At 43.6% G+C, this 20,985-nt stretch overlaps 1 protein-coding gene across 5 annotated transcripts in view; it reads right to left on the bottom strand.

Moving 5' to 3' along the window:
- The window catches only part of PAN3 (poly(A) specific ribonuclease subunit PAN3), a 123,232-nt gene that overhangs the window by 39,546 nt on the left and 62,701 nt on the right, over positions 1-20,985 (bottom strand). For all 5 annotated transcript variants that reach the window (XR_007356161.2, XM_075127612.1, XM_075127605.1 and 2 more), the window contains one exon: positions 11,614-11,764. Coding sequence is in view for 4 of the 5 variants with exons in the window: in XM_075127612.1 (XP_074983713.1) it covers positions 11,614-11,764 (151 nt within the window). In the remaining variant the exon portion in view is untranslated. The remainder of the gene's footprint in view (positions 1-11,613; positions 11,765-20,985) is intronic.

Raw genomic sequence — 20,985 nt, 5'->3', positions numbered from 1 at the left:
ACTTCCCCTTTCTGACCAGCATCATTTTGGTCTTGTCCAGAATGAGTTTGAACCAGCTGTTCTCCACCCAGCTACTGATCTCTGACATCTTTGTGATGGCATTGGTTGCCTCCGGAAATGAGCTATACAGCCGAGTGTCATGAACATACTGGAGGCAACGGGGTCTGTGGCATATTACCAACTCTAAGTCGCCTCATGTAGACACTGAAAAGAAGGCTGGTCCAGAATATTTACTTGTGGAACTCTGCAGGGGAGAGTTTATGAAGAACAGCAGCTGCTCATCATCATTTTCTAGGTCCCACTGGGGAGGAATAACTGGAACCATTGCAGTTCAGCAGTTTTCTCCAGCTACATGCATTTTGTGGCACTACATTTCAGCACCTATGTTCAGTGATGAGCTGTCAAAATCTTAACAACTGGTTCCCTCCTCACCCTGCGAGGGGGTCGTGGCCCACCCCTGCCCCCCAGGACTCCTGCCCCATGAGGAGTGGTTCCCCTGCGCCCGCCCCCCCCCCCCACGGGTTACCTGCTGCGGCGTGGGCTGCCCTCCTCATGCCCCGCCACCCCAGCTCACCTCCGCTCCCGCTCCCTGGGCCTGAGCGCGAAGCCGCCGCTTGCTTCTCAGCCCTCCCAGGCTTCCCGTGCCAACAGCTGATTCGCGGGAAGCTGGGGGGAGGGCAGAACAGGGCGGCACGTTCAGGGGAGGAGGTGGAGCAGAGGTGAGTTGAGGCTGAGCACAGGGCAGGGCGGGGTACTGCCGGTGGGTGCTCTGCACCCACCAAATTTTCCCCGTGGGTGCTCCAGCCCCAAAACACCCACGGAGTCAGAGCCTAAAGGTGCCACTTTTGGCCGGTTGTTAAATTTAGAAGCCCTTTTAGAACCGGGACAACTGGTATCCTCACGGGACAACCGGTTTTAAAAGGGCTTCTACATTTAACAACCGGTTCTAGTGAACTGGTGCGAACCGGCTCCAGCTCACCACTGCCTATGTTGAAAGCTGCAGAGATCAAGTAGTGTAGGTGCTAAGATGTAGCCTGCATCCATTGTCATGAGTAGGTAACCTTGAAGCTCTATTAGTCTTGTCTCCATGGCGCACACCAGTACAGAAGTTGTGAAGCAGCCAGGAATTGACAAATGTGACCTGTTTGATTTTGGCTGTCACTACATTCTCAATGGTTTTGCTTAAAAATCAGTTGCAGAGGTTTTCTTCATCCAGTGTTGATAAAGACTGAGTAAATAAATGCAGATTTCAAGGGACATTTATACCATTTTGGGAACAAATTCTTTCAAATGTCATATATAAAATAGGTTTTTGTTTTACATTTCTTAAAGCAAGGGAAATCTCAGAATCAAAAATTTTAAAAAAAGAGAAGAATCTATTTGGTCGTCTTTTTCCATCCTCAAGGGATGAGCAAATGCAGGACTGTTCCCTATAGAATGCTTTATCCACTTTAGTGTTCAGCGATTCAAACAATGGAAACTTCTCTTTCAAAGTTTAACAGCAATCACTGCTAGTTCATTTCCTCATCCCACCTGGAACACTTTTGCTCCTAATACCACCTCACTGAATGATCCTAATGAATTCTTCAACATTTAAATCCTTCACATACCTTTTGAAAGTTATATTCTCTTCCCCCAGACAACACATATACAACTTAGTTGCTTTTCAGCTAAGCTATACATTAAAAAACAAACATTCCCTGATTTAAAAAAGCCAGCCCATACATATTTAACTTTTGTTGCTTTTTTCTGAGTTCCCTCCAATTTGTGAGCATATTTCTTATATGACATGCCAAGGAACAGTTTGCAACATTTTAAATGAAGCCCCAACAGGGCATAAAGAGACCATTAGCAATTTAGTTTGTAACTTGTTTCTAAGTGTGCTACTCAGAAATCATTGCTTATTTTATCAATTTCACAACAGAGTTCATTTTCTGTAACTTGCTGTCCAGTATGACCTAAGACCAAGATTTTCAAAAATAGGAACCTAAAGTCAAGCTTCTATACTCTTATTCAGGCGCTTACAAAAGTGACCAAATTTTCAGAGGTGAGGAGCACCAAGCACCTCCCCTTGAATGGACAATAGGAGCTGTTGACAGATAAGCACTTTTGAAGCATCATGCCACTTAGAAATCTCAATAAGGAGGCTAGACGTCTAATGTTAGGTTCATATTTTAAAACCTTGGACTAGATCTTTTTCAGCACTGGTATCTGCTAAGTATTTATTATGGAATCTCTTTCCGAGATTTAGGCATAATCTGTGTTCATGTTCTACTCATATTTCTAATTTCTCTGCCCTCAATGCTGGTGCTTCCCCCTTCAAATATTACTAAAAGAGATGTTAAAGGAGGACCATGAAGGATCCTATAGCACCCCACTAGACAGTTCCCAATGCAGATGATCATTTATTGTATTTTGCTGGTCTACACTACGAGTTTATGTCGGATTTAGCAGCATTAAAACCGAATTAACCCTGCACCCGTCCACACAACGAAGCCATTTTTTCAACATAAAGGGCTCTTAAAACCGATTTCTGTACTTCTCCCCAACAAGGGGATTAGTGCTGAAATTGACATCGCCGTTTTGAATTAGGGTTAGTGTGGACGCAATTTGAAGGTATTGGCCTCCGGGAGCTATCCCACAGTGCACCATTGTGACTGCTCTGGACAGCACTCTGAACTCGGATGCACTGGCCGGGTGTACAGGAAAAGCCCCGGGAACTTTTGAATCTCATGTCCTGTGTGGCCAGGCAAGCTCATCAGCACAGGTGACCATGCAAAGCTCATCAGCACAGGTGACCATGCAGTCCCAGAATCGAAAAAGAGCTCCAGCATGGACCAAATGGGAGGTACTAGATCTGATCGCTGGACTACGCACCAAAAGACGAAATGCCAAAACATTTCAAAAAAATCTCAGAGGCCATGAGGGACAGAGGCTACATCAGGGACGCAACAGAGTGTGCCGCGTGAAACTTAAGGAGCTCAGACAAGCATACCAGAAAACCAAAGAATCAAATGGACGCTCCAGGACAGAGCCCCAGACATGCTGCTTCTATGCTGAGCTGCATGCAATTTAGGGGGAAGGGGGGGGCGCCGGGGCGCCACCACTACCCCACCCCTGCCCGTGGACTCCGATGATGGGAGACCGATGATGGGGTACTCTCCGCCATGCCTGAGGGATCTTCCCTGATACCAGCCAGGCGGTGGGGGGAGGGGAAAAGCAATCATCCCAGAGAATTGGATGGGGGGAGTGGGTTAGTTTGGTTTCTGCTGCTGCACTTTAACAGGAAAACCGCAGCACTAAATGGCCAACTCAACGGGCTTTGCTTGGTATGGGAAAGGAGGGTGCTGCTGTTATGAAGGTTGCAGAAGCCAAAAGACTATGGCTTACCATGGCCGGCTGCAAGCCGAATTCTATTGCCCGGCCCTGCTTGCGTGACCTCTAACACCAAAGCCGCAGGCACTCAATATAAGATGCAAAATGTGACCTTGTACCAAAATCACGTGTTATGTAATGTGAATAGTGTTGTTCACTGTGAAAGAGTATAGCCATTGTTCTGTAAAATGTATCTTTTTAAATACTTCACTCCCTTTTTTTCCTCCAGCAGCTGCAAGTGTTTCAAGCCGCCGTCCTCCGTCCCAAAGGCTATCTCAGATAAGGCATCGAAAAAAAAAGCACACGCGATGAAATGTTCTCTGAGCTGATGCAGTCATCTGGCACTGACAGAGCTGTGTGGAGGGACACAATAGCAGAGTACAGGACAGTGGCCGATGAACGTGAGGAGAGGTGGCGGCAGGAAGATCAGAGGAGGCATGAGGCACCGCTGGGGCTACTGTGGAATCAAACGGACATGCTCTGGCATCTGGTGGAGGTTCATGAACGGCAGGAGGATCACAGACTGCTGCTGCAGCCCCTGCTTAACCGCCCTCTCTCCTCCCCAAGTTCCATAGCCTCCTCACCCAGATGCCCAAGAAAGCGGGGGGGGGGGAGGGGGGGCACTCCGGGCACCTGACCACTTCACCCCAGTGGACAGCCCAAGCAACAGAAGGCTGTCATTCAACAAGTAGCTTTTTCCTTCCCTCCTCCCACACCCCACCTGGGCTACCTTGTGAGTTATCTCCCTATTTTTATAATCAATTGATAAAGAATACATGTTTTTTAAATGATAGTGACTATTTCCTTTGCAAGCAAGCTGTGATCGAAGGGGGAGGGCAGGTGGCTTACAGGGAATTTAGAGGCAACCAAGGGGGCGGGTTTTCATCAAGGAGAAACAAACAGAAGTGTCACACAGTACCCTGGCCAATCATGAAACTGGTTTTCAAAGCTTCTCTGATGCGCAGCGCTTCCTGCTGTGTTCTTCTAACTGCCCTGGTGTCTGGATGCGCGTATTCAGCGGCCAGGCGATTTGCATCAACCTCCCACCCTGTCATAAAAGTCTCCCCCCTACTCTCACAGAGATTGTGGAGCACACAGCCAGCAGGAATAACAATGGGAATATTGATTTTGCGGAGGTCTGAGCAAGTCAGTAAACTGCGCCAGCGACCCTTTAAACATCCAAATGCACACACTACCACCATTCTGCACTTGCTCAGACTATAGTTGAACAGCTCCTTAGTACTGTCCAGGATGCCTGTGTATGGCTTCATGAGCCAGGGCATTAAGGGGTAGGCTGGGTCCCCAAGGATAACTGTAGGCATTTCAACATCCCCAACAGTTATTTTCTCGTCTGGGAAGTAAATCCCTTCCTGCAGCCATTTAAACACCAGAGTTCCTGAAGACGCGAGCGTCATGGACCTTTCCCAGCCATCCCACGCTGATGTTGGTGAAACGTCCATTGTGATCCAATAGTGCTTGCAGCACCATTGAAAAGTACCCCTTGCAGTTTATGTACTGGCTACCCTGGTGGTCCGGTCCCAAGATAGGGATATGTGTTCCGTCTATAGCCCCACCATAGTTTCATAGAATCATAGAATATCAGGGTTGGAAGGGACCCCAGAAGGTCATCTAGTCCAACCCCCTGCTCAAAGCAGGACCAATTCCCAGTTAAATCATCCCAGCCAGGGCTTTGTCAAGCCTGACCTTAAAAACCTCTAAGGAAGGAGATTCTACCACCTCCCTAGGTAACGCATTCCAGTGTTTCACCACCCTCTTAGTGAAAAAGATTTTCCTAATATCCAATCTAAACCTCCCCCACTGCAACTTGAGACCATTACTCCTCGTTCTGTCATCTGCTACCATTGAGAACAGTCTAGAGCCATCCTCTTTGGAACCCCTTTCAGGTAGTTGAAAGCAGCTATCAAATCCCCCCTCATTCTTCTCTTCTGCAGGCTAAACAATCCCAGCTCCCTCAGCCTCTCCTCATAACTCATGTGTTCCAGTCCCCTAATCATTTTTGTTGCCCTTCGCTGGACTCTCTCCAATTTATCCACATCCTTCTTGTGGAGTGGGGCCCAAAACTGGACACAGTACTCCAGATGAGGCCTCACCAATGTCGAATAGAGGGGAACGATCACGTCCCTCGATCTGCTCGCTATGCCCCTACTTATACATCCCAAAATGCTATTGGCCTTCTTGGCAACAAGGGCACACTGCTGACTCATATCCAGCTTCTCGTCCACTGTCACCCCTAGGTCCTTTTCCGCAGAACTGCTGCCTAGCCATTCGGTCCCTAGTCTGTAGCTGTGCATTGGGTTCTTCCGTCCTAAGTGCAGGACCCTGCACTTATCCTTATTGAACCTCATCAGATTTCTTTTGGCCCAATCCTCCAATTTGTCTAGGTCTTTCTGTATCCTATCCCTCCCCTCCAGCGTATCTACCACTCCTCCCAGTTTAGTATCATCTGCAAATTTGCTGAGAGTGCAATCCACACCATCCTCCAGATCATTTATGAAGATATTGAACAAAACCGGCCCCAGGACCGACCCTTGGGGTACTCCACTTGATACCGGCTGCCAACTAGATATGGAGCCATTGATCACTACCCGTTGAGCCCGACAATCTAGCCAGCTTTCTACCCACCTTGTAGTGCATTCATCCAGCCCATACTTCCTTAACTTGCTGACAAGAATACTGTGGGAGACCGTGTCAAAAGCTTTGCTAAAGTCAAGAAACAATACATCCACTGCATTCCCTTCATCCACAGAACCAGTAATCTCATCATAAAAGGCGATTAGATTAGTCAGGCATGACCTTCCCTTGGTGAATCCATGCTGGCTGTTCCTGATCACTTTCCTCTCATGCAAGTGCTTCAGGATTGATTCTTTGAGGACCTGCTCCATGATTTTTCCAGGGACTGAAGTGAGGCTGACTGGCCTGTAGTTCCCAGGATCCTCCTCCTTCCCTTTTTTTAAAGATTGGCACTACATTAGCCTTTTTCCAGTCGTCCGGGACTTCCCCGGTTCGCCACGAGTTTTCAAAGATAATGGCCAATGGCTCTGCAATCACAGCCGCCAATTCCTTCAGCACTCTCGGATGCAACTCGTCCGGCCCCATGGACTTGTGCACGTCCAGCTTTTCTAAATAGTCCCTAACCACCTCTATCTCCACAGAGGGCTGGCCATCTCTTCCCCATTTTGTGACGCCCAGCGTAGCAGTCTGGGAGCTGACCTTGTTAGTGAAAACAGAGGCAAAAAAAGCATTGAGTACATTAGCTTTTTCCACATCCTCTGTCACTAGGTTGCCTCCCTCATTCAGTAAGGGGCCCACACATTCCTTGGCTTTCTTCTTGTTGCCAACATACCTGAAGAAACCCTTCTTGTTACTCTTGACATCTCTGGCTAGCTGGAGCTCCAGGTGCGATTTGGCCCTCCTGATAACATTCCTACATGCCCGAGCAATATTTTTATACTCTTCCCTGGTCATATGTCCAACCTTCCACTTCTTGTAAGCTTCTTTTTTATGTTTAAGATCCGCTAAGATTTCACCATTAAGCCAAGCTGGTCGCCTGCCATATTTACTATTCTTTCGACTCATCGGGATGGTTTGTCCCTGTAACCTCAACAGGGATTCCTTGAAATACAGCCAGCTCTCCTGGACTCCTTTCCCCTTCAAGTTAGTCCCCCAGGGGATCCTGGCCATCCGTTCCCTGAGGGAGTCGAAGTCTGCTTTCCTGAAGTCCAGGGTCCGTATCGTGCTGCTTACCTTTCTTCCCTGTGTCAGGATCCTGAACTCAACCAACTCATGGTCACTGCCTCCCAGATTCCCATCCACTTTTGCTTCCCCCACTAATTCTACCCGGTTTGTGAGCAGCAGGTCAAGAAAAGCGCCCCCCCCTAGTTGGCTCCTCTAGCACTTGCGCCAGGAAATTGTCCCCTACGCTTTCCAAAAACTTCCTGGATTGTCTATGCACCGCTGTATTGCTCTCCCAGCAGATATCAGGAAAATTAAAGTCACCCATGAGAATCAGGGCATGCGATCTAGTAGCTTCCGTGAGCTGCCGGAAGAAAGCCTCATCTACCTCATCCCCCTGGTCCGGTGGTCTATAGCAGACTCCCACCACTACATCACTCTTGTTGCACACACTTCTAAACTTAATCCAGAGACACTCAGGTTTTTCTGCAGTTTCGTACCGGAGCTCTGAGCAGTCATACTGCTCCCTTACATACAGTGCTACTCCCCCACCTTTTCTGCCCTGCCTGTCCTTCCTGAACAGTTTATAACCATCCATGACAGTACTCCAGTCATGTGAGTTATCCCACCAAGTCTCTGTTATTCCGATCACGTCATAGTTCCTTGACATCACCAGGACCTCCAGTTCTCCCTGCTTGTTTCCAAGGCTTTGTGCATTCGTATATAAGCACTTGAGATAACCTGGGAATCCCATTGCAGCAAAGCCACTAGTATGACATGCACATTTCCCAGAGTCACTACCTTTGATAGAAGCAGCTCAATGATTGCATTGGCTACTTGCATCACAGCATCCCCCAGAGTAGATTTGCCCACTCCAAATTGATTCCCGACTGAGTGGTAGCTGTCTGGCATTGCAAGCTTCCACAGGGCTATTGCCACTTGCTTGCGAACTGTGAGGGCTGCTCTCATCTTGGTATTCTTGAGCTTCAGGGCAGGGGAAAGCAAGTCACAAAGGTCCATGAAAGTGCCCTTATGCATGCAAAAGTTTTGGAGCCACTGGGAATCATCCCAGACCTGCAACACTATGCGGTCCCACCACTCTGTGCTTGTTTCCCAGGCCCAGAATCGGTGTTCCAAGGCATGACCCTGCCCCATTAACACCATGATCTCCAAACTGCAGGGGGAAAGCGGTTTTAGAGAAAAGTGTGTTCACGTCCTCATCACCGCCCTTCCGTCGCCTCCTTGCCTGGTTTTTCAGGTGCTGATTCTGAATGAACTGCACGATAATGCGCGAGGTGTTTACAATGGTCATAACTAGTGCGGTGAGCTGAACGGGCTCCATGCTTGCTGTACTATGGCGTCTGCTCCTACTCTGGCAATCCAGGGAAAATGGCACAAAACGATTGTTTGCCGTTGCTCTGACGGAGGGAGGGGCGACTGACAACATGGCTTACAGGGTTGGCTTACAGAGAATTAAAATCAACAAAGGGGGTGGCTTTGCGAGAAACAGAATGGCCCCCTCAAGGATAGAACTCAAAACCTCAAGGATAGAGCTCAAAACTGGGTTTAGCAGGCCGTTGATTTCACGGAGGGAGGGAGGAGAAAATGAATACAAAAACAAATCTGGTCTATTTTTTGGTTTGATCCACTTCATCTACCTTTATGCATCTTGCTGGCAGCAGACTGTGCAGTACGTCCGCTAGCCATCATCATCTCCTGGGTGCTCAGCAGAAGACAGTGCAGTATGACTGCTAGCCATCATCATCTCCTGGCTGCTCATTAAAAGACGGTGCAGTAGGACTGCCGGTAGGACTGAATTGCCATGAGATAAACTCAAAAGGGTAATGACCTGGCTGAGTCACTCCTATGTTTACCCAGGCGCCCCGACCTCATCGAGGTCGGTTAAAAGAGCACCCAGGAATACGTCGACGACGGCTACCAGTCATACTGCACTGTCTGCTGCCAAAAGGCAATAAGCTGCTGCTGTGTAGCAATGCAGTACTGCGCCTGCCAGCACCCAGGAGACATATGGTGATGGTTAGCTGAGCGGGCTCCATGCTTGCCAGGGTATGGCATCTGCACAGGTAACCCAGGAAAAAAGGCGCAAAACGATTGTCTGCCATTGCTTTCACGGAGGGAGGGAAGGGGGGCCTGACGATATGTACCCAGAACCACCTGTGACAATGTTTTAGCCCCATCAGGCATTGGGACTTCTACCCAGAATTCAAATGGGCAGTGGAGACTGCGGGAACTATGGGATAGCTACCCATGGTGCAATGCTCCGGAAGTTGATGGTTGCCTCAGTACTTTGGACGCACTCCGCCAACTACATACACTTAGAGCATTTGTGTGGGTAGCTACAATCGACTGTATAAAAACGCTTTCTACAAAACCAACTTCTATAAATTCGACCTAATTTCCTAGTGTAGACAAATCTTTATGTACAACTAAATCTTTCAGGTAATTTTCAATCCAGATGACAATGTTCATATGCATACCAAAAAGACAGTTTTCCAGTCAGACTGCATGGCACTTTATACCTTACTAAAGTTCACATATAATTATTGCATTATGTCATCCGTCACTTATGTTAATTTGATCAACAAAAATAACAATTTTCTCAACATGATTTGTTCTTTGCAAAGCTGTGCTATTTAGTGTTTATTTTTCTGTTCTCTTCTAAATAGTTACAGACAGTTCTTCCATTATTTTACTGAGGACTGAAGTTAGTTTTGCCAGACAGCAACTGTCAAGACTGAGCATTATGTACAACAATTGCTCTTTTTGATTCCTCTAGTACAGGGGTGGGCAAACTTTTTGGCCAGAGCGCCACATCTGGTTATGGAAATTGTATGGCGGACCATGAATGCTCACAAAATTGGGGGTTGGGGTGCAGGAGGGCTCCAGCTGGGGGTGCGGGCTCTGGGGTGGGGATGAAGAGTTGGGGGTGCAGGAGGGTGCTCCGGGCTGGGACCGAGGGGTTAAGAGGGCGGGAGAGGGAATCAGGACTGGGGCAGGGGCATGGGAGAGGGGCAGGGGGGCGGGCTCCGGGCGATGCTTACCTCCAGCAGCTCCCAGAATCAGTGGCATGTCCTCCTCTGGCTCCTACATGGAGGCACAGCCAGGCAGCTCTGTGCGCTGCCCTGTGAGCAGGCGCCGCCCCTGCAGCTCCCACTGGCTGCGGTTCCCGGGCCAATGGGAGCTGCGGGGGCGGTGTCTGGGGTGGGGTCAGCATGTGGAGCTCCCTGGCTGCCCCTATGTATAGGGACTGGAGGGAGGACATGCCACTGCTTCCAGGAGCCGTGTGGAGTGGGGCAAGACCCTGATCCCACTCCCTGGCTGGAGTGCCAGAGGGGAGCAAGCCCCAGACCCCACTTCCCGGCGGGAGCTCGAGGGCCGGATTAAAATGTCTGGAGGGCTGGATGTGGTCCCCAGGCCATAGTTTGCCCACCTCTGCTCTAGTACCTCCCTAGTTCTCTATGACTTGTCAAAAGCAATGGTCAGGGGTTCAAGAATGTACATTAGCAAATTCCCTTAAAGACCTGGGATGTATGTTATCCAGACTTGCTGATTTGTATATATTCAAATTGTCCAAGTATTCCCATATGTGCTTTTTATCAAAAATTAGAAACTAGTAAAATATATCTTTGCTTTATCAAACTTTGGAAAACTAATGTGCAAATTGCTTGAAATTTTCTAACTGTTTTTATTTCCAGAACACCTTTGAATTCCACGATTTGCATGGAACACATTTTTATAGGAGTTTTTAAAACTGAAAATAATTGGAAACAGAACCCTAACTATGGGTTGCAAACTGAGATTACACAATAAGACAAACGGTATCAGTAGAATTAATTTTTAAAAAGCCAAGTGATTTTAAATCTTATTTTCTAACACTAAAGAAAGTAAGAATTTTCTTAAATCTTTAGCTTTAATCTTAGGGCTTGTCTACACTTACCAGAGGATCGACTTTGCAGTGATCGATGCATTGGCCATCAATTTAGCGGGTCTAGGGAAGACCTGCTAAATCGACTGCCGATTGCTCTCCCGTTGACTCCTATACTCCACCATATCAAGAAAAGTAAGGGGAGTCAGATTTACTTTTCCCTTTAGTGTAGACAAGGCTTAAGTGTCAATGTATTATTACATCCACAATACCTATCCTAGAAATAAAAAGCATTTATTGTATACAGTACACCCAAGCTATAACAAAAGAGACCCACAGTAAGGGGGAAGGGGAGGCAATAACTCCTCCAGCCCTGTCGCAGTGGTGGGGCTCAAGGTGGGATCCAGGGACCAGGTTCATTATGTCTGAAGGTTTGTTATTATGAAGGGCATTATAGAGAGGGTGTACTGTAGTAGTAAATTAGTAGGAAAGTTATTTCAAGATATTGTACTATTATTGGCACTAAGGATTTTAAATTAAGAGCTAAACCAGGAATATACTATACACTGAAAACTTTACTCCTAGTTTTAAATGGGGTTAAATTTGACATGTAGATTAAATATAAATAGCTATACTACAAATCATTATTCCCAACTTACCTGGAGCTAGTCCAGCAGTAGCAGGACTTCCCATGGAAGGGTGAGAGAACAAGGCTTGAGAGAAGGCAGACATACTTGACTGAGACACATTATTCAGCCTGGAAGTTGATCCACCTTTTGGAATAAACTCACTTGCAGTAGGATTTGGTGTCTGTTTAAAAATCAAATACAGTAAGTTAACGTTTATTTCAAGTGTGAAAATATAGATAATGCCTATTAAGCTCAAAAAACTTTCTAAGCAAGTACATCAGAGGGTAGGGGACATTTTAAAGATTTGCATACAGCTTGTCTGAATAGATATAGAAAACTACATTGCATAAACAGATTTTAAAGTTACCTTCTACCTTACATCTTAAGTAGCATTATTGTGCTAGCCTTATGAACATCTGAGTTATGAATTTATAGAACATCTTTGCAAAAGATTTCTCAAAAATCTCTTATATTTTAGTATTATGGACCTTTTGAGAACAGACTTTGTAATGGGAAAGCCTTAACATCGCTGCACAGATTGGCACTACACTGAAGTATTTTAGGGAACTAGACTGCTGAAAGTACCTCAGAACTGAGAAAGAGTTTCAAATTTAAGTTGTAAAAACCACTTCTACTAAAGAAAGGTCATTTCTTTCTCTGTTTCAAACAGGTTTGTGTGTTTCTTTTTTTGGGGAAGTACAGCTCCCTTCTGATTTAGGCCATGTCTACACTACCACTTACGTTGGCAAAACTTATATCACTCAAGGGTGTAAAAAAACCACACTGCTGAGGGCCATAAGTTTTGCTGACATAAGTGGTAGCGTGCACAGCACTATGCCAGCGGGAGAGCTTTTCCCGCCAACATAGCTACCACCTCTCGGGTGTGGTTTAATTATGTTGACAGGAAAGATCTCTCCCGTTGGCACAGAGCAGCTACACAAGAGATCTTACAGCAACAGCTGTAAGGTCTCCAGTGTAGACATAGACTAAGTTATTTACTCCATTTACATAGCACCTTTAACAAACTGCTAGTTGCTACACCATAGACAATATAGATTCATAGATACTAAGGTCAGAAGGGACCATTATGAACATCTAGTCCGACCTCCTGCACAACGCAGGCCACAGAATCTCACCCACCCACTCGTGCGAAAAACCTCTTACCTATGTCTGAGCTACTGAAGTCCTCAAATCGTGGTTTAAAGACTTCAAGGAGCAGAGAATCCTCCAGCAAGTGACCTCTGCCTCATGCTACAGAGGAAGGCGAAAAACCTCCAGGGCCTCTTCCAATCTGCCCTGGAGGAAAATTCCTTCCCGACCCCAAATATGGCGATCAGCTAAACCCTGAGCATATGGGCAAGATTCACCAGCCAGATACCCAGGAAAGAATTTTCTGTAGTAACTCAGATCCCATCCCATCCCAGGCTATTAGGCCTATTTACCATGAATAGTTAAAGATCAATAAATTACCAAAAATCACGTTATCCCATCATACCATCTCCTCTATAAACTTATCGAGTTTAATCTTAAAGCCAAATAGGTCTTTTGCCCCCACTGCTTCCCTTGGAAGGCTATTCCAAAACTTCACTCCTCTGATGGTTAGAAACCTTCGTCTAATTACAAGTCTAAACTTCCCAATGACCAGTTTATATCCATTTGTTCTTATGTCCACATTGGTACTGAGCTTAAATAATTCCTCTCCCTCTCCGGTATTTATCCCTCTGGTATATTTATAGAGAGCAATCATATCTCCCCTCAACCTTCTTTTAGTTAGGCTAAACAAGCCAAGCTCCTTGAGTCTCCTTTCATAAGACAGGTTTTCCATTCCACAAATCATCCTAGTAGCCCTTCTCTGTACCTGTTCCAGTTTGAATTCATCCTTCTTAAACATAGGAGACCAGAACTGCACACACTATTCCAGGTGAGGTCTCACCAGTGCCTTGTATAATGGTACTAAAACCTCCTTATCTCTTCTGGAAATACCTTGCCTGATGCATCCCAAGACTGCATTAGCTTTTTTTCACGGCCATATCACATTGGTGGCTCATAGTCATCCTATGATCAACCAATACTCCGAGGTCCTTCTCCTCCTCCGTTACTTCTAATTGATGCGTCCCCAGCTTATAACTAAAATTATAGAATCATAGAATATAAGGGTTGGAAGGGACCCCAGAAGGTCATCTAGTCCAACCCCCTGCTCGAAGCAGGACCAATTCCCAGTTAAATCATCCCAGCCAGGGCTTTGTCAAGCCTGACCTTAAAAACCTCTAAGGAAGGAGATTCTACCACCTCCCTAGGTAACGCATTCCAGTGTTTCACCACCCTCTTAGTGAAAAAGTTTTTCCTAATATCCAATCTAAACCTCCCCCACTGCAGCTTGAGACCATTACTCCTCGTTCTGTCATCTGATACCATTGAGAACAGTCTAGAGCCATCCTCTTTGGAACCCCCTTTCAGGTAGTTGAAAGCAGCTATCAAATCCCCCCTCATTCTTCTCTTCTGCAGGCTAAACAATCCCAGCTCCCTCAGCCTCTCCTCATAAGTCATGTGTTCCAGACCCCTAATCATTTTTGTTGCCCTTCGCTGGACTCTCTCCAATTTATCCACATCCTTCTTGAAGTGTGGGGCCCAAAACTGGACACAGTACTCCAGATGAGGCCTCACCAATGTCGAATAGAGGGGAACGATCACGTCCCTCGATCTGCTCGCTATGCCCCTACTTATACATCCCAAAATGCCATTGGCCTTCTTGGCAACAAGGGCACACTGCTGACTCATATCCAGCTTCTCGTCCACTGTCACCCCTAGGTCCTTTTCCGCAGAACTGCTGCCTAGCCATTCGGTCCCTAGTCTGTAGCTGTGCATTGGGTTCTTCCGTCCTAAGTGCAGGACCCTGCACTTATCCTTATTGAACCTCATCAGATTTCTTTTGGCCCAATCCTCCAATTTGTCTAGGTCCTTCTGTATCCTATCCCTCCCCTCCAGCGTATCTACCACTCCTCCCAGTTTAGTATCATCCGCAAATTTGCTGAGAGTGCAATCCACACCATCCTCCAGATCATTTATGAAGATATTGAACAAAACCGGCCCCAGGACCGACCCTTGGGGCACTCCACTTGATACCGGCTGCCAACTAGACATGGAGCCATTGATAACTACCCGTTAATTCTTGTTATTAATCCCTAAATGCATAACCTTACACTTCTCACTATTAAATTTCATCCTATTACAATTACTCCAGTTTACAAGGTCATCCAAATCTTCCTGTATGATTTCCTGGTCCTTCTCTAAATTGGCAATACCTCCCAGCTTTGTACCATCAGCAAACTTTATTAGCACACTCCCACTTCTTGTGCCGAGGTCAGTAATAAAAAGATTAAATAAGATTGGTCCCAAAACCGATCCCCTGGTAACCTCCCTCCAGTCTGACAGTTCACCTTTTAGTAGGACCCGCTGTAGTCTCCCTATTAACCAATTCCTTATCCACCTTTCAATTTTCATATTGATCCCCATCTTTTCCAATTTAACTAATAATTCCCCATGTGGCACGGTATCAAACGCCTTACTGAAATCTAGGTAAATTAGATCCACTGCGTTTCCTTTGTCTAAAAATTCTGCTGCTTTCTCAAAGAAGGAGATCAGGTTGGCTTGGCATGATCTACCTTTTGTAAAACCATGTTGCATTCTGTCCCATTTACCATCGACCTCAATGTCCTTAACTACTTTCTCCTTCAAAATTTTTTCCACGACCTTACATACTACAGATGTCAAACTAACAGGCCTATAATTACCCGGATCACTTTTTTTTCCCTTTCTTAAAAATAGGAACTATGTTAGCAATTCTCCAATCATACGGTACAACCCCTGAGTTTACAGATTCATTAAAAATTCTTGCTAATGGCCTTGCAATTTCATGTGCCAATTCCTTTGATATTCTTGGATGAAGATTATCTGGGGCCCCTGATTTAGTCCCATTAAGCTGTTCAAGTTTCGCTTCTACCTCAGATATGGTAATATCTACCTCCATATCCTCATTCCCATTTGTCATGCTACCATTATCCCCAAGATCCTCTTTAGCCTTATTAAAGGCTGAGGCAAAGTATTTGTTTAGATATTGGGCCATGCCTAGATTATCCTTGACCTCCACTCCATCCTCAGTGTTTAGCGGTCCCACTTCTTTCTTTGTTTTCTTCTTATTTATAGGGCTATAGAACCTTTTACTATTGGTTTTAATTCCTTTTGCAAGGTCCAGCTCTACTTGACTTTAAGCCTGTCTCACTTTATCCCTACATGTTCTGACTTCAATAAGGTAGCTTTCCTTGCTGACCCCTCTCATCGTCCACTCCCTGTATGCTTTCTGCTTTTCCTTAATCACCTCTCTGAGATGCTTGCTCATCCAGCGTGGTCTACAACTCCTGCCTATGAATTTTTTCCCCTTTCTTGGGATGCAGGCTTCCGATAGCTTCTGCAGCACTGATTTAAAGTAATCCCAGGCTTCCTCTGCCTTTAGATCCATAAATTCTTCAGTCCAATCCACTTCCCTAACTAATTTCCTTAATTTTTGAAAGTCAGCCCTTTTGAAATCAAAAACCCTAGTTGCAGATTTATTTTTGTTAATCCTTCCATTCAGTGTGAACTGAATTAGCTCATGATCGCTCGAACCAAGACTGTCCCCTACAACAGGCAACAGTTGAACACCCTGAAGTAAGCAAGGCATTTGAACACTTTCTTTAAAACAATTAAAATTATTGGTTTTGAACTTGCATTTTAAAAAAGTATGTTTTTCATAGGAGAAAAAATATAAACTGGTTCTAGATGGGCATAAAGTACACTACAGGATATCCATCTAAAATAAACTTAAGTGGACAGAAAACATGTGAAGTTAAGAGTAGAAAATAAAAATAAAAATGAACAAAATTCTACAAGCAGAGGTAGATAACCTGAAGATCATTAAGTGTTAGTTGGCAAATTTAAGTATACATTCTCAAATTCAAAGGGAACTGCTACAATTGCCTGAATAAAAGAGGTAAAAAGAGTGAAAAAATCAGAAAGAATACGTTAGCAGCAGAACTTTGAATGGACAGCAGGCTGTTGACAAGGTAATGGTTGACAAAAAACAAAACTAAAAAACCCACACCCTCACAGCAATTAAATGAGGTATGGACCATACTTTTTTAGGTAGTTGAAATAAAAGATTACGAGTTTTATAATTTAGATTAGTTAAGTTACTAAGTTGTACACTTTTCCACAAAAGTGAGAAAACCAAGTCCCAAAGAAAATCATTTGTTCATTTCACACACATTAGATGGAAGACATGACAACAAAGATGGACGCTGAAGAAAATTATTGAAAACGTTGTTTTAAATGCTTCTGGTATTACAAATAAATTAAAAGAAATGAGCCTCCAGTTAGACACTTCAGCCACACTGTGGAATATAATATTTGAAACTACTAGAAAGGAAGGCTAAATCTGGACACTGCAACAAGACAGATAATACTCAAAAATTTAAAATCACAAAAAATAGTCCAACAGCCAGCAACGGATTTGGAATGGAGCTCTGTTGCATTCCTACATTCCAGCCCTATGACCAAGATAAATTCATACCAAAAAATAATCTGTTTTAGGTAGGAGTCAATTTGTGCATATGTGTGAATATTAAATCTGAAGCACAGTCAATACAGAACTGTCCTATTTTAGTCACAACCAAAAGTGCAGACAGGAGAATTAAAATACCTGGACTCATAAGGGTACAAAGGTGTTCATCTACGATGCTAAAGGAGTTGTAAAGTCTGGGTAACGAAAAAAAATCAATAAAATCTAAACCAAGACAGGAAAATAAAATGAAAGTTAATTATAACCGGCAATTTTAAATGCATTTAAACGCAAAGGGAAAGTTCTAGACAGACACCTGAACGTTTTAGGTAGAGGAATAACTGTAGAATGAAATATGGTCTTTAACAGCCTGAAGTAAGATCAGGCAAACATGCATGTAGTCAGTTAGATGAAGAGACTGCAGAAAGTGAAGAGAAAGAGGATGCACTGAGGGGAAAAATAGTTTTCAAATACAATACTACTACTGTAAATTCATTAAGCAACATCATTCAAATAGTGTCTGAAAACAGGTGAAAAGCTTGTAGAATCAAATTAAATTGCATCATCTCAAAGAATGACAAAGTCCATAGAAAAATAGTTTACAGTTACAAGCAGATCATGAACCCTTCATGTCTACAATACTGTGATGAAAATTCTACCATGTCAAAACATTTTGTGAAATTAAAACACCTGTCCTTCAATGAACAAAAACAAAATGCAGTCAAAACCAAAAATGCATCCAAGAAACTCTTATCAGCAAAAATTCCCTACTGCCTCCTAAAAAGTGGGCAACTTCCAAAAACCCACAAGTGATTAATACTTAACTCCCTCAGCTCAAATGGAAGCCCATTCTACTGTCTATAAAATCATACCACTGTAAATTCCTAAATATATTACACAAATTTAGGTACCCAAGTTCTGGTCTGTATAACAGCAACCAGTAGGTTCAAACATTTTAAAATGAAATTCTACTCCGAATGTTCCCACTTTTGTCACTCTATGAATACTTCAGTTTATCCAAATTAGGTGGCTGCATCTGGATGCTATTCTCCATATATAATCTAAATAGTACTTTATAATGAAACCGCAAAAAAATACCCTTGATTTGACATTATATCGCTTGATGAATAGCAATATCCTATTGGCCTTTTTAGTCACTCACTCACTCACCTGCCTCTTCTATGCTGGTCAAAGAAGAGATTTGAGGATTTAAACATGCTTCCAATTTCTAACCCACTTGGCTCCATACCCATTGATCAGAAAAACAAGTAGGTTAAAATTCTGATTATAATGGTTTATAACAGTAAAACGTTCTACACAGTCACAAACAAGCAATATTTTTTAATAATTTAATATAACATCATGATCAGGAAATCGGACGTTTAGTTCCCAGAGCTCGCTTAACTGCCATGTTACACACAAGTTGACAAAAGCTTTTAAGAACAGACAAATTTCCTGAATGTGTAAGCTCTCAGCTATAGTGCCACATTATATTAGTGTGATTTTTCTGCGTCCGAGTTCCTTGTTACATGTGCATCTTTAATTTGTAATCACTTGAAATCAATGAAATTTTATTTCATTTTCTGGCTTTTAGATATATGACTACATGTTTAAAATAGACAGGCTGCACATTCAAAATGGTCAAGAAAGTGACATATCACTGTTACTTGTCTATGCTTGCTATTCATTTCAGTGTTCTTTTCCAAACTTCACAAAATGTACTCAATGCCAACTACCAGGTATATGCTAATTTTGAATGAAAGATTAAGAAATCAGTTATTAATGCTCTAAGTAAGTACCCAAGAAGGTTCTTATACCTGAAAAAACATCCTTGTCAAACTCTGGCAACTCAAAACACCAAATTAAATTTTAAGAAACTTTTGATTAAGTCTGAGTCAATAATAAGCCCAAGTCAAGAGTTTTCAGCCCAAAAGGGGATGGGATTGCTTTAAATAGTCAGAAAGAAAACAAGTGCATCACTACAGTTTTATGTGGATTAGTTTAACACACTATACTGAAATAAGAATGATTCCACTCTGAAGGGACACTTCACCCTTGACTACATGTGGAAATTGCAATGGTTTAATTTAAGGTGTGATTTTTAGAACCATTTAAACTGCTGAAAAAGGCAGAGAACATTTATTTTGGTTTAAGACAGGCTTGTTGCACTTTCGTTTAAGTCTTTTCCTAACTGAAAGTGAGGGGAGACTTACTTTCTTAGACACAAAGAAAATTTACTTCATTCCAATCTGTTACACTTATGATACTCCACAGAAAGCAGTGTCCTTTTTTTTGTGGTCATGTGCAAAACCACAAAGAACCCAGTTTGACCCTCTGAATCCTGGTAGAGGGTGCAGGATCAGCAATTCAACATATTTGACATGAAAATCTCTAACACACAATACAGAAACTCACAAAGTCATTTTTACTGTTTTCTGAGTGGAACTTTACCAAGTTTTCTGACAGAAGTTGGATTGAATAACATCCTTTAGATCGTGAGTAACCAACATGTATTTGGCGTTAACATGTTCAGAAAGAAAGAGGTATTCCTAACCACATTTCTGAGATACTTTTTTGAAAAATTTTAATAGGTTCTGAATTTCTTATAAGAGTTGTATAAGCAGAGGCACACAGAGCTCATGTTCAGCTACTTATCCACACCACCAGCACATTAAGAAACCTGTTGGGAGAAGGAGGAGCTCTTTACTGCTAGCTTCTCTCTTGCAAGTTCAAAGTTTTTAAATTTAGAAATAGTAGCACAAGGAATTTTACCAGCTTCTAAACACCTAGGTTTTTTTGATAATCATTAAAAAACAAAACAAAACCTATAATCAGAAGAGAGGACAATGCTGTAAAGAAGAAGGTAATTAAAATGCTATCTTGCATCCACAAGATTAAGGCAGTGGTTTGCAAAGCATATTATTTCAGTAACGCTTTGCCTCAGATTAAACAAACTCAAAAATTGGGGCTAAAATTGCTAGTCAATCAGAGTAAGAGTAACCTAGAAGCAAGAAAGAGCAGCGTGACAACGGCAATTTCCTACATATCCTTGGGAAACCTTACTGAATTAAGTTCAAGTATATTTGGGGTCCATTGTTTTAAACAAAGGGTTTATATTTAGGATTGTGTTGTACTCCCAGGGGGAGGGCTACCACAGCTCCCCCAGGAACTAAAAATAGTGGATGCTGATTAAGGCAAACCAGTCAGGTTGTAGCCCTGCCTCAGAGAGGTATCACCTCTGGGGCAGCTCAAATATTAGGTCAAACTGGATTCTCCACAAACCAAAAGACAAAGGAAGGCCTTTTGGATAAAACAGCTTGATTGTAAACTACCCCAGGGCCTTCTTTCTGATCCAGCAAGCAGATAGGACCTGCTGTCCAAGAAGGAGTCACAATCCTTGCAAAAAAGGGTTGGAAGGACTGACACCTACCAGACCCTTGTGCTCGAGTTGGGGGTAAGCTTTTTAGCATGTGTGTAGCTTCTTTTCTTGTTTTTAGTATATCTTCTCTTATGCTTTCACCTTAAGAATAAATGTGCTTGCTTCAGAGATTCTAAGGCCAAAAGGGAACACTGTGATCATCTAGTCTGTCCTCCTGTATAGTACAGGCCATAAGACTACCCCAGAATAATTCCTAAAAAAGCATCCAATCTTTTAGAATAAAAAAAAAAATAATAATAATAATAATTCTTTTAGAAAAGCATCCAATCTTGATTTAAAAATTGCCAGTGATGGAGAAGCCACCATGACCCTTCATAAATTATTCCAGCAGTTAATTACTCTCACTGTTAAAAATGTATGCCTATTTCTA

The sequence above is a fragment of the Caretta caretta genome, chromosome 1 (assembly GCF_965140235.1).
Source record: "Caretta caretta isolate rCarCar2 chromosome 1, rCarCar1.hap1, whole genome shotgun sequence".
NCBI lineage: Eukaryota > Metazoa > Chordata > Testudines > Cheloniidae > Caretta > Caretta caretta.
This window is presented reverse-complemented; position numbering and strand designations above follow the sequence as displayed.